At 42.1% G+C, this 17713-nt stretch overlaps 1 protein-coding gene across 14 annotated transcripts in view; it reads right to left on the bottom strand.

The window, feature by feature from the left end:
- The window catches only part of PROM1 (prominin 1), a 377121-nt gene that overhangs the window by 85647 nt on the left and 273761 nt on the right, over positions 1-17713 (bottom strand). For all 14 annotated transcript variants that reach the window (XR_013272366.1, XR_013272373.1, XR_013272375.1 and 11 more), the window contains one exon: positions 8113-8216. Coding sequence is in view for 4 of the 14 variants with exons in the window: in XM_077477743.1 (XP_077333869.1) it covers positions 8113-8216 (104 nt within the window). In the remaining 10 variants the exon portion in view is untranslated. The remainder of the gene's footprint in view (positions 1-8112; positions 8217-17713) is intronic.

Here is a 17713-nt window from a genome sequence, read left to right as displayed (position 1 = left end):
ACTAAGTCTGGCTGCATCCATTTTAACTGTGGGCAGCTGAAGCCTGGATTTACACAGAGGCACACCTTCAGCTCTGCAGTCCTGCAGCTCTGATTGGCCCTCTTATGACTCATCCCCCCTTCCTTCCTGGCAAACTCTCACAAGAGTGAGAGAGAGCTGTGCATGATGTCATATGCCTAGGCTAATGACTAGAAAAGAAACAAGAAGTGGACCGTATAAGATATTTACTGCCAGAATTTCTTTTTTACTATCCAAAGTTAAAACAACAAGGGCAGAAGATTTATTCGATGAAAAGTTGAAAAAAATTACTGTAGGTCCGCTTTCAGCCTACGTTGATCTGTGCAGATCAGTGCAACTGAACTGAACTGGTGTGAACAAGCTCTTTCACATGTGTCTGAGTGATGTATGTGCAGGGCGGCCTTGTCATTCCAGGTATAGTATTACTTTATGTAATCTTGCTGCACCTTTAACTATAGACAGGCCAGACTTGTAAATTATCCTCTATAGGGTCCTTTCACACGGGGCGGATCAGTTCTGATCCGCCCCGTGGATGTCCGTTTGCTCAGCGGGGATCACTCCGCCGATCTCCGCTGAGCAGGGAGATGACAGCTCCGTCTCTGCACACTGCGCAGGGACGGATCTGTCACAGCGCCGCTCTCCCCTATGGGAGATCGGATGACGACGGACCGCAGTGCCCGTCGTCACCCGATCCGATCCGCAGACGGATGGAAAAATAGCTTTTTCCTCCGTTACACTTTTTCGAATCGGAGCGGGTCGGATGTCAGCGGACATGTCACCGCTGACATCCGACGCTCCATAGACCTCTATGGAGCACCCGTTCAGGTCCGCCTAAAAAACTGACAGGCGGGCCTGAACGGGACGTCGGTGTGAAAGAGGCCATACAAAGGATTATTCCATAACAAATAAATGATTGTACATATAAAAAAATAAACACAACACCTTGTCAGGTAAAGCCTCGTACACACGGTACGAAAATCAGAAGGGGATTGCCGTTTGACAGGCTGTTGCCCAAAGTTCTTACCTTTAGTACGCTCCTTTCAACAATTGTTTTCCAATTTTCGGCCAACAAATGTTGAATGACAGGCTAGTAAATTTTTGTCAAACGACAGCTCCACATCAGATTTTCAGATGGTCAGTACACAAATCCGTCACACAAAAGTCGAAAGTACAAACATGCACGCTTGGAATCAATGCTCACCAAACACAAAATTAGTAGAAGGGGCCCAAAGGGTGGAGCTCAAGAGCTGAAATTCCCCGTAGTACGCCACTACATTCATGTTTGTGGCACGACAATCTGTGTAACGTTAGTATGCAAGACAAGATCCAGGAACACAACCTTTTGACAAAAATCAGATGCTCAGTTGTCCAACAATCGTACGGAGTGTACGAGGCTTAATACAGAACTACTGTGTTAATGTTAGAAGCAATACACATGCATATGTTATAAAATCACGTTATCTTAAAATATATCCAAAGCCAAAACCTTTTTTTTTTCCTTTTTGAAAGATATATTTCTCACTTCCACTTTCTATTGTGTCTGCAGGACAGGATGCAAAATTAAATCTCACAAATCAGACACATATATATAATAGTGATTTCTCCTTCAAATAACAAAGAAAAATTACAATCAATGCTGTTATTTACAGCCATAAATATCAAAACCAGTGAAAATTAAATATATATACCAAAGTGTATATATAGCAAAATTCAAAATAGCGCAACAATGACACCTAATTACTTCAGTGTTCAATACAAAAATATAATGATCAAATATAAATAATATTCCATGTGCAATGAAAATGTAAAAATTATATAAAAGATAATACAATTAAGAGGTCATAAAAACAAAAAAACAAAACAAGAGTCCAATAGCAGTCCTCTTTAAACAACAAAAGTAATGTGATTCTAGTCCCAGTGATGTCCTAATTAAGAGAAAACACTGTAAGGTATCCACCACCGTAAGTGTTGCATCAGACCCACTCCCATTAGGTGGAAACTCATGAAATTTATTTGCCTTCCCACTCTCATGGTTAGGCCAGTAAGCCATAACAATCAGTTGTTCAAAGTTCCCTTAGCCACTTCAGCCCTGGAAGAATTTATCCCCTTCTTAACCAGAGCACTTTTTGCGATTCGGCACTGCGTCACTTTAACTGACAATTGCGCGGTCGCGCGACGTGGCTCCCAAACAAAATTGACATCCTTTTTTCCCACAAATAGAACTTTCTTTTGGTGGTATTTGATCACCTCTGCGGTTTTTATTTTTTGCGCTATAAACAAAAAAAACAATTTTTAAAAAAAACATATTTTTTACTTTTTGCTATAATAAATATCCCCCAAAAATATATAAAAAAAATATTTTTTTTCCTCAGTTTAGGCCGATATGTATTCTTCTACATATTTTTGGTAAAAAAAAAAAAAATCGCAATTAGTGATTATTGATTGGTTTGCACAAAAGTTATAGCGTTTACAATATAGGGGATATGGGTTTTATGGCATTTTTATAACATTTTTTTTTTTTTTGAATGGCAGCGACATTATGGCGGACACATCGGACATTTTTGACACATTTTTGGGTCCATTGTCATTTATTCAGCAATCAGTGCTATATCAATGCACTGATTCCTGTGTAAATGCAGTGAAGGGGTTAACCACTAGATGGCAGTGTAAGGGTTAAGTGTGTCCTAGGTGGCGTGTTGCTAGCTGTGGGGGCATGGCTGTGTTTTACAGATCACTGATCTCTGCTCCAATCACAGGGAGCAGAGATCAGTGTCACTGTTGCTAGGTAGAACAGGGAGATGATTGTTTACTTTAGCATCTCCCCGTTCTTCCTCTCCATGAGGTGATCGCGGGTATCCCCGCGGCGATCGAGATTGAGCTTTACAATATTACACTAGTGAAGCCTTTCTTTTTCAAGTACCCATGGATATGCACCTTTTCTACAAGGACCTGTGGAGAAGTGGATTGGCTTATTAAGGAATCTTTGAACAACTGATTTGTATGGCTTACTGGCCTAACCATGAGAGTGGTAGTCAAATACATTTGGTAAGTTTCCACCTAATGGGAGCAGGTCTGATGCAACACATATGGTGGTGGATACCTTACAGTGTTATTTCTTAATTAGGACATCACAGGGACTGTCATCACTTTTTTTTTTGTTGTTTAACCTCTTGCCGACCAGCCACCGTCATTATACGGTGGTAGGTCGGCTCGTTTCTGCCAAACGGCGAACTGGTACATCGGCTCCTTCAAGAGCCATAGCAGGAGCGTGCGAGCGCCCCATTGCACGGCAGGGGACCCGATGGGTGTGGCTGGTGGCTGCAATGTCCGCTGGCCACCTGCGATCGCGGCCACGAGAGCCAGAACGGGGATCTGTGTATGTAAACACACAAATCCCCATTCTGACAGGAGAGGAGAGACATATCTGCTGTTCCTAGTAATTAGGAACAGCGATCTGTCTCCTCCTCCAGTCAGTCTCATCCCCACCACAGTTAGAAACACACATGAGGGAACACATTTAACCTCTTGATTGCCCCGTGTTAACTCCTTCCCTGCCAGTGACATTTACACAGTAATCAGTGCATTTTTATAGCACTGATCGCTGTATAAATGTCAATGGTCTCAAAAAAGGGGTCAAAAGTGTCCGATCTGTCTGCCGCAATGTCGCAGCCCTGCTAAAAATCGCAGATTACTAGTAAAAAATAAATATATAAAAATGCCATAAATCTATCCCCTATTTTGTAGACACTATAACTTTTGTGCAAACCAATCAATATACACTTATTGGGATTTTTTTTTTTACCAAAAATATGTATTAGAATACATATTCGCCTAAACTGATGAAGATTTTTTTATTTTTATTTTGGGGGATATTTATTATAGAAAAAAGTAAAAAATATTGTTTTATTTTTCAAAAGGACATCAATTGTGTCCGTGCAACTGTCAGTTAAATCGAATTACAAAAAATGGCCTGGTCATTAACCAGTTGCCGACCGCCGCACGCCGATGTACGTCGGTACAATGGCACGGGCAGGCATAAGGACATACATGTACGTCCCTTGCCTCCCGCGGGTCGGGGGCCCGATCGGGCCCCCGCCCGGTGCCTGCGGCGGTCGGTATTCGTACGGGAGCGATCCCGGACGAGGGGACGGCCATTCATTCATGGCCACCCCCTCGCGATCGCTCCCGACGAATAGAAATCCCCGGTGACATCACTTCCTCTCCTGTAATGTAAACACAGGAGAGGAAGTGATGTATTCTCTCCTCCGTGTCGGTATTTTTCGTTCCGACACGGAGGAGAGCGGATCAGTAAGTTGCACCAACACATCCCACACACAGTAGAACATGCCAGGCACACTCACACCCCCCCTTTACCCCCCGATCACCCCCCCAATTACCCCTGCCCCCCAGTCACAGTGACACCAATGTCATTTTTTTTTTTTTTTTTTTTTTTTTTTGCATTGGTGTCATTTGTGACTGTAATAACTGTTAGGGCAGTTAGAGTTAGCCCCCTTTAGTTCTAATGTACCCCCCTAACCCCCCCAATAAAGGTTTAACCCCGTGATCACCCCCCGTCGCCAGTGTCACTAAGGCTGGGTTCACATTGCAGCGGTTTATGAGAACGAATGTGATTCGCACCGCACTGCAGTGCAAATCACATCCGATCTCTGTGCGATTCGAGTTCAGCCATTCGCCGCACCCGCCGCACCCGCCACACCCGCCGCACCCGCCGCAAATTCGCACGGGACCCTTTTTTTGGCCCGCAGCAGAATCGGATCGCATGGGTGTTCACACCATGCGATCCGAGTTTGCAGATCGCACTGCGATATGCGAACTGATCTGGGGGTGTCAGTAACATTTCACTGACACTCCCAGCAGTTCGCATAGGGCAGTGTGAACTGCCGCCGGGAGGCATGCGATGCGGGAACCCGCCGCGGATTCGCGGCGTTTCCGCATCGCTCCAGTGTGAACCCAGCCTAATAAGCGATCATTTTTCTGATCGCCGTATTAGTGTCACAGGTGACGCTAGTTAGGCAGGTAGGTATTTAGGTTCGCCGCAGCTTTTTATAGCGCCAGGGACCCCCATATACTACCGCATAAAGCCCCCTGATTTCCCCCTAGTTAACCCTTTCACCAGTGATCACCATATAACTGTTACAGGTGACGCTGGTTGGTTAGTTATTTTTTTATAGTTTCAGGGCACCCGCCATTTATTACCTAATAAAGGTTTAACCCCCTGATCACCCGGCGGGTGTCATTTGTGACTAATAACTGTTAGGGCAGTTAGGGTTAGCCCCCTTTAGTTCTAAGGTACCCCCCTAACCCCCCCAATAAAGGTTTAACCCCGTGATCACCCCCCGTCGCCAGTGTCACTAAGGCTGGGTTCACATTGCAGCGGTTTATGAGAACGGATGCGATTCGCACCGCACTGCAGTGCAAATCACATCCGATCTCTGTGCGATTCGAGTTCAGCCATTCGCCGCACCCGCCGCACCCGCCGCAAATTCGCACGGGACCCTTTTTTTGGCCCGCAGCAGAATCGGATCGCATGGGTGTTCACACCATGCGATCCGAGTTTGCAGATCGCACTGCGATATGCGAACTGATCTGGGGGTGTCAGTAACATTTCACTGACACTCCCAGCAGTTCGCATAGGGCAGTGTGAACTGCCGCCGGGAGGCATGCGATGCGGGAACCCGCCGCGCATTCGTGGCGTTCCCGCATCGCTCCAGTGTGAACCCAGCCTAATAAGCGATCGTTTTTCTGATCGCTGTATTAGTGTCACAGGTGACGCTAGTTAGGCAGGTAGGTATTTAGGTTCGCTGCAGCTTTTTATAGCGCCAGGGACCCCCATATACTACCGCATAAAGCCCCCTAATTGCCCCCTAGTTAACCCTTTCACCAGTGATCACCATATAACTGTTACAGGTGACGCTGGTTGGTTATTTATTTTTTTATAGTTTCAGGGCACCCGCCATTTATTACCTAGTCTCACTAGTGTACCCCTAAATTTAGGGGTGTCTACTTTCCAAAATGGGGTCATTTGGGGGGGGTTTGTGCCATCTTGGCATTTTATGGCCTTCAAAACTGTAACGCCCTTAGAAAGCCTGAAGGCGGTGCTTGGTTTTCGGGGCCCCGTACGCGGCTAGGCTCCCAAAAAGTCCCACATATGTGGTATCCCCATACTCAGGAGAAGCAGCAGAATTTATTTTGGGGTGTCATTTCACATATGCCCATGGCATGCGTGAGCAATATATCATTTAGTGACAACTTTGTGAAAAAAAAAAAAAAAAAAAAAAAGTTTGTAATTTTCCCGCAACTTGTGGCAAAATATAAAATATTCCATGGACTCAACATGCCTCTCAGCAAATAGCTTGGGGTGTCTACTTTCTAAAATGGGGTCATTTGTGGGGGTTTTGTGCCATCTTGGCATTTTATGGCCTTCAAAACTGTAATAGGTAGTGAGGAGTGAAATCAAAAAATTACGCCCTTAGAAAGCCTGAAGGCGGTGCTTGGTTTTCGGGGCCCCGTACGCGGCTAGGCTCCCAAAAAGTCCCACATATGTGGTATCCCCGTACTCAGGAGAAGCAGCAGAATTTATTTTGGGGTGTCATTTCACATATGCCCATGGCATGCATGAGCAATATATCATTTAGTGACAACTTTGTTAAAAAAAAAAAAAAAAAAAAAAGTTTGTAATTTTCCCGCAACTTGTGGCAAAATATAAAATATTCCATGAACTCAACATGCCTCTCAGCAAATAGCTTGGGGTGTCTACTTTCTAAAATGGGGTCATTTGTGGGGGTTTTGTGCCATCTTGGCATTTTATGGCCTTCAAAACTGTAATAGGTAGTGAGAAGTGAACTCAAAAATTTACGCCCTTAGAAAGCCTGAAGGCGGTGCTTGGTTTTCGGGGCCCCGTACGCGGCTAGGCTCCCAAAAAGTCCCACATATGTGGTATCCCCATACTCAGGAGAAGCAGCAGAATTTATTTTGGGGTGTCATTTCACATACGCCCATAGCATGTGTGAGCAATATATCATTTAGTGACAACTTTGTGTAAAAAAAAAAAAAAATTTTTTTTTTTGTCATTATTCAATCGCTTGAGGCAAAAAAATAAAATATTCAATGGGCTCAACATGCCTCTTATCAATTTCCTTAGGGGGTCTACTTTCCAAAATGGGGTCATTTGGGGGGGTTTTGTACTGCCCTGCCATTTTAGCACCTCAAGAAATGAGATAGGCAGTCGTAAACTAAAAGCTGCGTAAATTCCAGAAAACGTACCTTAGTTTGTAGATGTGACAACTTTTGCGCAAACCAATAAATATACAATTATTGACTTTTTTTTTACCAAAGACATGTGGCTGAATACATTTTGGCCTAAATGTATGACTAAAATTGAGTTTATTGGATTTTTCTAATAACAAAAAGTAGAAAATATCATTTTTTTTCAAAATTTGCGGTCTTTTTACGTTTATATCGCAAAAAATAAAAATCGCAGAGGCAATCAAATACCATCAAAAGAAAGCTCTATTTGTGGGAAGAAAAGGACGCAAATTTTGTTTGGGTACAACATTGCATGACCGCGCAATTACCAGTTAAAGCAGCGCAGTGCCAAAGTGTAAAAAGACCTCTGGTCATTTACCAGCAAAATGGTCCGGTCTGAAAGTGGTTAAGGGGGGAAATCTTCCGTGGCTGAAGTGGTTAAAGAGGACTGCTATTGGACTCTTGTTTTGTTTTTCTTTTTATGACATCTTCATTTTATTACCTTTTATATCTTTTTTACATTTTCTTTGCACATGGAATATTATATATATTTGATCATTATATGTTTGTATTGAACATTGAACTAATTAGGTGTCATTGTTGCGCTACTGTGAATTTGGCTATATATGTATATATATTTCATTTTCACTGGTTTTAATATAACTCATTCAATAAAAAAATTGGCTGAACAAAGAAAGCATTCAGATAAACAACCTTTCTGAGACAAATTATTTTTGGACTCAAAATTCCATGTTTTTTCAGACCACAATCTTATGTCTATGGGTGTCTTCAGAATGGGTGTCATCAGACACCATGATCGATTCCTACCTGTACACTTTTTCAAATGTAAGATTAACATTGGCATTTTGGTATAAGACTCCAGACAAGTAATTTTTCCACTGTGAGTTCAGCAGATAAGGGGTATCCAGAACCTACAGAATGCACAGAATTATGTTCAGTACAACACATCAGATACACAACCATAAATGCCTAACAGCACACATAGAACTATTCTACTGACAATGAGAAAATAATCATACTCTAAAATAAATGTTAAAGCTGAACCCTGCAAATTAGAAAAAAATCTACCTTTGGGGGTAGGGGTGTCTAGGGGTGCAGGGATAAGGTTTATTACTTACCACATTCAACGGCAGACTCCCTCAATTCATGCAACCAGTCCAGCATTTCAGAGGAAAAAAGCATAGTAAAAACAACACAGGTTATTAAAATACTTTATTAGACAGCTTCTTCTGACTTCGGGGGTCTTTTCGCCGGGCTCCTCCGCTATCTTCTGCTCTTTTACCGCTCTTTTACTAGCAGAGGAGACCGGCTTTCTCCTTCGCTGCCGCCGCCCGAGGGTCTTCTTCCGACTTCGGGGGTCTTTTCCCACTCTTCGCTTCTTCTGCCGGGCCTCCGCTATCTTCTTACAGCTCTTTTACTAGCATTGGCCTGGTCTTGTCGCTGTCACCGCCTTCTTCCCTTCTTCTCCTTCTTCTCGTCTTCTTCCTTCTGATGTTCACACAACGCTCTCTCCGGCTGTAATGGCAGGGATGCGTTGTGCGGCGACTTATATAGGCATAAGGGGCGGGGTCATCGGGTGATGTCACATGTGACCCCTTATGATGTTACAGCCCCAGAGGATGCTGGGAATGTGACATCATAAGGGGCGGGGTCACCAGGTGACATCACCTGGTGACCCCGCCCCATATGCCTATAATAAGTCGCCGCACAACGCGGCCCTGCCATTACGGCTGGAGAGAGCGTCATGTCAACATCGTAAGGAAGAAGAAGAGCCAACGCTAGTAACAGAGCTGTAAGAAGATAGCGGAGGCCTGGCAGAAGAAGCGAAGAGTGGGACAAGACCCCCGAAATTGGAAGAAGACCCCCGGACGGTGGCGGCGACGAAGGAGAAATCCGGGCTCCTTCGCTAGTAAAAGAGCTGTAAAAGAGCAGAAGATAGTGGAGGAGCCCGGCGAGAAGACCCCCGAAGATGGAAGAAGACCCCCGGAGCTGTCTAATAAAGTACTTTAAAAACCTGTGTTGTGTTTTTTTATTAACACTTTTCCCCCCAGGTAAATGGGTAGGGGTACATCCTACCCCATACTCATTCACAGGATGGGGCCGGAATAAAGGGGGCTCCCGGGTCCCAATAAGACCCCCGCCCACAGACCCCGACAACCAATGACCAGGGTTGTCGGGAAGAGGCCCTTGTTCTCATCAACATGGGGACAAGGTGCTTTGGGGTGGGGGGCCGCAAGGCGTCCCCTTCCCCAAAGCACCCCCCCATGTTGAGGGCAAGCGGCCTGGTACAGTTCAGGGGGGAGGCTCGCTCGTCCCCATCCCCTTTCCTGACCGGCTGGGCTGCATGCTCGGATAAGGGTCTGGTATGGACTTTGGGTGGACCCCCACTGCATTTTTTCTGCGTAGGGGTTCCCCTTTAAATCCATACCAGGCGACGGGGCCCACGAGGTGTCAATCTCGCCGATAGAGGCGGCGACATTGGCTTCCTTCGCTAGTCCTGTCTACCTGGAGTCACGTTCAAAATGAAAAGGATGGGGTAATACAGCTTATCCCAGCACTGTGAATTGTCAGGTCAGTGAGTTGTCACAGAGCAGATGTCCCCAATTGAGGACTTCTCTAACCAACTGCTCTGGTTACCATTTAAAATGCTTGGGATTTTCCCTCCATGAAAATAGTCTCCCCAGTGGGTATGGAGACAGCACTTAAAACTTGCCAAAGGGTCTAAGCCTTCTACACTCTGTCCCAAACTAAACAATTAAAACAATTTTCCTTTACATAAACATTAATAACTTGTGCAGCTTTGTAAGTCAATATAAATTAATTTCTGTTTCAACAGAATAACACCAAGTCTGTAAATCTCTTCAAAGCAGATTCACTTTTATATGATAATATTGTCTGTATGTGATCATCATCCATCCAAAGAAACGTTATTCTGGATGGATTCTGGATGGGCCCAAAAGCAAGATAGGTATGTATATGGCAGTTTGTAATCACTACACCTTCTTGTCAGTGAATGTATTGTATGTCATTTTTTTGGAACAGTTTTTCTCTTTAGCTATTACTATTTTCAAGAAGCTTTCACATCACTGGCTCACATTTAAGAAGCACGTAATATTTTATTTTAAATTGCAATGTGTCTTCATGATTATTCTATTAGCATTTGTAGACATGAACAGATAACATGGTTAGCACCTAACTAATACCTTCCATACTAAGCAGTATAGATATTTAAGCATAACGGAACACCAAAGGTCCTCAGGGGCAGTATTGTGACAGATGACCAGTAACCCCAGCCTAGCGACAAGGTGCCCCGTGAAGTCATTTTAAAGTAATTGCAGCTTAAGAGAATGTTGTGTTGGTTCAATCAATCCTTAGAAAATATATGAACTAGAGCTAATTTTCAAAACGATTACGGAATCATTCGGGAAGGCTCATATTTAAAATATTTCTGTCCTTCCTTATTCCAAGTTATGCAATTGCATCTAATTTGTTAGGGGTGTGGATGAATCAGGTATTTAGAAGAACTATTTGTACATTTTTTAGCTGTACAGCAATATGAAATTCTTGGTGTTTCAGCCTAAGGCAGTTGTCTGAAAAGATGTTACTTCTCTTGAAATGTGCTAACATCAAAGACACAACATGTGAAACGTGGCTTCTAAAATCTTTTTGTGGCTCAACACTACTTTCTTTGTATCTGACATGTTCTCAAATAGTACAAGACAGTGGGGCTTGTTTGTGTAATGATAGTGAGGATATTTATTTGTTATGTAACATTAGCAGATTTAATATAGGATCTAACTTTTATCTGCATGATGTGTTAAATGATGATACAATTTGAAACTTTTGACCTGGTTACGGCAGAGTAATATCAGCAGTCTACAATGATCATGAATGGTTTATACACCAGACTGGGTGCAATGGCAGGAAATATATGCCAATGTATACAGAATTCTTAAACTGTAAGGATTTCTAAAGCTGGAATAAATATATCAAGACTAGGCAGAACTCTTTATCCATTCCCAGAAGCCAACCAATGTAGTGGAAACTCGGCGTATATTCCAGGAAACCCAATGAAAGAAAGTGTGTCTGGTAACCAAATGAATAAGTGACAAAGAAATATAGTAAAGGTCTTGCGAGCTACCAAATAAAAGCTCTCCTATCTTATAATAGTATAATGACAGCTGCTATCACTAATCACGTCCCATACTAATGTCTGAGAATCACAGATAAATAAATAAATCTTGTGCTGTGCTATCCCCTTAATGATCTGCTGAACCTGCAGAAAAAAACCTAATTATATAATAATAATAATAATAATAATAATAATAATAATATATAAGCGACTAAAGCCGCCATTCAGCTTCGTGTGCTCCTACTCCATAGGGTAGACCAGCTGTCTCCCGCGCCATCCAGTCCCTTCCCCTATGTATGTCGATACAAGGGAAATATCGTATCTTCATCCCTCTGATGGAGATACAATATTTCCCTTGTATCGATACATGCATAGGAGAGGGGACTGGATGGAGCAGGAGACACCTGGTCTACCATATGGAGTAGAAGCACATAATCTCATCCACGGCTTGGCGCTATTAAGGCATGCTATAAAAATGTGCACTAACCCACCAGACCCATGTGAGTACCCTATAATAGGGCTTTGTTTGCTGTAAATAAAATCTTTTTAAATAAATAAAATCTTTTAAAATGGATCACGCTATGGAGATTCTTGTTGATATTAATATGTGAGGAGGTCACATCTTTGAGCAGTGTGTGGACCTTGCAACCTGATTTGGAATCTGTTTTGATGATTCAAAAGTGTGTATTGACCAAACTTAATTGCGAGGTGAGCGGCCATTACCTTGGGGTGGGGAGCACCTGAATGTAATCACTGCTGCAGATTTCAATATTCATAGTCACCTATCAAGTTACATTTATTATTGCTGTATTAACGACACTGAAAACTGATCCTGGGTGATCAGAGTATTATGGACTTATATGCACTTTATGGATCACTTTTGTATCAATATTTATATTTTATGAAATATGTCTATATTCACGCTATATGATGTTGTAAGCTGAATGATGACTTTAGTTGCTTATATATTATTATTATATTATTGGATTTGATTTATAGGCACTTCACTTTAATTAAGAATTTAGTTTTTTAGGTTTTTGCTGCAGGTTCAGAAGATCATTAAGGGGGGAGCTCAACAAATGAATAAGTGTGTCATCATTCTCTGAAGTGGGGAAAAGTAATATACCAATCCCAATAATCTACTAACAATTATAGTGTCAGTTTCCTAAATATGGTAGAATAGGCATAGTCTAATCATTGGTTGTTGTTTAGCGAGAAAATCATGACACAAGTCCCTGTTATTTTAATGGAAAAACAGAAAGGGCAAGTCTAAAAGCTCAGTGAAAAATGTGTTTTGCAAATTCGGTCAATGAGATCTGTTTCTGCTTTTAGCCTACTATATTTCAGTAGGAACCTGAAGGTCTGAATGTTATAGGACAAGATCTGAACCCAGGACCTCAGTTGGGTCTGGCAGTAGCGTTTCTTGCTGTGCCACCTGAGACGCTGGACATATCCTTGTCTGTTCCTTTGAACAACCTTACTTTCTATCTTGTTTCTGGTGACCTCCTTGCACCTCCTATGCACTTCAATTTAAGCCTTGCCTTTGCACTTCCTGTTTACCAGAATACTGTGCTCTTCTCCAACCAACATCTTGCTTGACTATGCTTCCACTTGATTCCAACCTTCAACCACTTGCTACTGACAACTGGCTTGTTTACGGACCACTCTTCTTCTTGATCCCTACCTGCTACATCTTCTACCAGATACCAGCTTACTCACCTCCTGGTGGGGGGATCCAGGACCACAACCTGGTACTAGTATGCAGCAATGCTCATCTCCACCATCAGGAGCTCTGGTGAAGACTGGCTAATGCCTGGACACTATGCCACAGGTCTGACCATGCCACCTGCCAGGGGACCTGCTTGTGCATTATCTGCTGGTTTCTGTGTCTACCTTTCTGCAGCTATAGTTACTGGCTTTCAAGCCTGACCCCTGATTGTGACAGAATGTTAGCATTGGCTCTGAGTGTTGTATTGTAGCTTACAGTGATAAACAATGCGTGTTCGTGGAAGCAGACCTGAAGTGCACAAAATGTATTTTAACCTGCAGTAATATCATGCAATAATTTTAAGTTGTTCAGGCTAATAATTATATAAACTGATTCAACTGGTTTGTACCAAGAGGCCCAGAACAAACAGGTCAGAAGCATAGGGGCAGAGTTTACATGACTGGGTTTAAAGTCACCACCAGGTGAACTTCCTACCCGTCTGCCCCTTTTTTAAAGAAAGCAGGTAAATAGGGTCTTGCAGTTGTCTGAGTCATAGCAGCTGTTGGGGTTTCTAGGTACTTGTATGTGGCTTTTTTGGATAAAAATGTAAACTGGGTAAGAACCTATCTTGGTCCAGGCATTCCCTATGGGATCCCCTATGAGTGGTTAAGTGTTAGTGAACTGGTTATTTATTTCATGGGCGAAATCTGCTGTCAATTGTGCAATCATCTCCGAGTTGACGTGGTATGGCTGGAGGCCAATCTTCAAAGGACCCAATTTGAATTGTGTGTGAACTGAATTATTATAATTTATGAAACATTTATACATTTTGTCTAATAAAAGGAGGCTATGGGCCCTTAAACTACGCTTTGTGTTGGATGCTGGATCTTTATTAGTAATTTATTGGTGTATAAGAATAATGATGAAGAATTTTGGCAGACAGGTCTTTTTTAATACCCTAGTCATGAACATCACAAATAAATTAGTAATCAATCAGTGGTGGCTGCGTGAGAGCTGAGCCCCATTCTGAATGTTTTACAGATTAATGAATACAATGGTAATTTTTTAAAACCTGTGCATGTACAGTATAATGTAAAGTGGATGTAAACCCTCACATATACCCAGTGAAGTGAACAGCCTCAGATGATACACAGAGATGAAACAAATCTCCCTACATAATCCCTACATGTATATCTGCGGTCTTCAGCTTTATATATTCTTTAGAAAGTTCATATCGTGTTAAGAAATTTTCTCTTCCTGTTCAGCACTGAGTGTGAATTCTAGACACACAGCCAAGACAGCTAATTGGAGGAAAGTCACCCCCCCCCCCCCCACACACACACACACACACGGACTCTCAGAGCTGTTCTATAAATAGTTTGGCTCTCTGGTAATCTATTTATAGCTCCCTCCCAGAGACAAAATTCAGCCTAGTTTTATCTCCTGTGACAGAGAACTTGTCAGAAGTTATCATGCTGATAACAGAAGAACGGAGCAGGAGAAAGCTATGGGACTTAGTGCTTTGAAGAGAGATAAGAAAACACTGCAGATATATGTGCCCAGCCAAAATTTAATCAATCAGGTTTACATTCACTTTAACCACTTAACAACCTCCCGCTGTAGATATACTGCGGCAGGGTGGCTTTATTGTGCAAATCGCCGTAGGGGTAGGCCACTACATGTAGTAGATACAGCACACGCAGCACCAGAGCCAACGCCCGTGTTGTCTGTCAGACACCCACGATTGGTCCACGGAGAGGCAGAACGGGGATCTGCCTTTGTAAACAAAGCAGATCCCCATTCTGTCAGGGGAGTACATTGTGATCGTCTGTTCCTAGGGATCAGGAACAGCAAGCTCTCTGTACTCCCAGTCAGTCCACTCCCCCCCAGTTAGAAAGCACCTCCCTAGGACACACTTAACACTTTAATTGCCCCTGGTGTTAACGCCTTCCCTGACAGTGTCATTTATACAGCAATCAGTGCATTTTTATAGCACTGATCGCTGTATAAATGTCACTGGTCCCAAAAAAGTGTCAAACGTATCCGATCTGTCTGCTGCAATGTCACAGTCGCTAAAAATTGCTGATTACCGTAATTATTAGTGAAAAGAAAAATAATAATAAAAATGCAATAAATCTAGCCCCTATTTTGTAGACGCTATACATTTTGCGCAAACCAATCAATATACGCTTATTGCATTATTTTCATTTACTAAAAATATGTAGAAGACTACCTATTGGCTAAAACTGATGAAGAAATTTGTTTTTTTTTACATTTTTTGGGACATTTATAATAGCAAAAAGTAAAAGATATTGTGTTTTTTTTTTCAAAATTGTCACTCTTCTTTTGTTTATAGTGCAAAAAATAAAAACCGCAGACATGATCAAATACCACCAAAAGAAAACTATTTGTGGGAAAAAAAGGACATAGATTTTGTTTGGGTACATGACTGTGCAATTGTCAGTTAAATCGACGCAGTGCCGTATTGCAAAAAATAACCTGGTCATTAAGGGGGTAAATCTTTCCTGGGCTGAACTGGTTAAATACAGAGTTAATCCCATCAATTTAAGGGTTACCGTTACTCTAACCAGCATTGATTCTGAAATCTCCCCTCAGGCCTTAACAACTGTAAATGTTTTGTGGGTGTGTAAGAGCTCACGGAACTCTAGATATTTAGTTCAAAGCTGTGAGGAATCCATATATGTTTCAGAGGAAATAGAAAAGTTATAGACTGCTGGAAGACATATGTGAGATTGTATTATATATTATCGCATTAAGTGTGTGTGTATATATATATATATATATTCCAAGGTTTCTTTTGTATTTTTTGAGTGGTACGTGACTAGAACTAATATCAGTTTTAACTGCTTTCAGTGTCCCTTCTGGGGAGGTTCCCCTTACGGTTTGTCTATTTCTACTTTTCTCCTGGTGTAAATACAGGACAGGAATTGAAGGGGAATTTCCCTGATGGGACACCGATTGCAAAAAACAGTGGTTATTCCATACTCTATCCAAGTTTTGGCTTTAGATATAGTTTAACCTAAAAAGTCATTTTAAAGCGCTTGTATAGTCAAAATTTGAACTTTTACCTACAGGTAAGCCTATAATAAGGCTTACCTGTAGGTAAAAAAATATCTCCAAAACCTGTACGGTTTAGAAGATATTCCCCTTGCAATGAGCTGCTGACTGCAGAGGCGCATGCGCACATGGGATTCTCGGCTGAAAGCATGGTAGATGCCGAACCCTGCCAGAAATAAATCTCCTGCGCACATGGGAGTGACATTGCGGCTCTGGACACTCACAGCGTCGGAGCCGTAATACCCGGAAGACACACCGAGGGAACATGTCAGCTCCCTCGACGTGGATTGGGTGAGATGTCGGGGCCCCATTCTAAGGTAAGTATTTTATAATGAGCTAGTATGCGGTGCATACTAGCTTGTTATGCCTTTTGCCTCACAGGTCTGTAAAAAAAATATATATATCAGCGGGTATACAACCGCTTTAATTGAGGCATTTGTTATTTAGGTAGCATGGACAAAAATGTCAAATATCTCAGTCAGGCATAGGAACAGTTACAACTGTTGGTAGGTTTATTGGCCCTAGTATGTGCATGTAAGAATGTGAGTTAGGGACCTTTGATTGTAAGATCCACAAGGGCAGCGACTGATATGAATGTGCAAGATATATGTAAAGTGCTGTGTAAATTGACAGCGCTATATAAGCACCTGTAATATATGAATAAAATAAATAAAATCTGGGGCTAGTATGGTAGTCCTTTTAAAGCCCTATTATGTTTCTTTGGTGACCCTGAAAGTTAACAGCCTATATAAAAATACTGTATTTTGAATTTAAATTAGAAACAAATATAAAAGTTAAGCAATTCTGGGTAGTAGAAAAATTCCAAGCTGGCCACTGGTGCCTGGAGCTCAGTTTGAAAGTTGGTGATTGACAGTTCTAGGCTTTCATACAGGCTGCAGCTTGATAAGGTATGCACTACAACATGATCTAGAAGGAGAGGTAAATGGGATTCCTGCCCAAAGCTTCATATTTGTATGGATTATATGTCGACATGCAGAGCTCCTGCATGCGATGTGATTGCTTACATCACATGGCAAAAATTTTTTTTTACAATGCTCTGCTAATAATGCCTTTTTTAAAACGACAAGTGAAAGTTAACATCAGTAGACAAGATCAAATACAATGTCTACATATTTACTTTGATTGAACCGGATTTACTACTTTATAGGTAAATGTTAATTATGCCTAAGCAGTACTCTGTCTTGAATGCTTCCTTATAAAATAGCAGTGCCATTCCTGTGTCTACGGCCCCATTGCTGTGTATCTGCACTGCTGCCTTTAACTACCAGTCTCAATAGATTTGGAGTGAGATTTAGTGATGTCACTACTGAGTTACTCATTGTTCTCCTTGCTGGAAAGGATATGCAGTGCAAGAATCTCCCTGCTTTTACTATGTATTTTGTAGATTAAGTGCTTTCTCCAACTCTCCTGCTGTACTGTTTTCCAACTCTCCACAGTAGCCCCAGGCCCCAAGTCGATTAAGATTATAT

This window comes from Lithobates pipiens, unplaced genomic scaffold (assembly GCF_037356315.1).
Source record: "Lithobates pipiens isolate NorthernLeopardFrog02 unplaced genomic scaffold, aLitPip1_a1.2 Scaffold_13, whole genome shotgun sequence".
NCBI lineage: Eukaryota > Metazoa > Chordata > Amphibia > Anura > Ranidae > Lithobates > Lithobates pipiens.
Note: the sequence above shows the minus strand (reverse complement) of the source record. Positions and strands in the feature narration are given on the sequence as shown.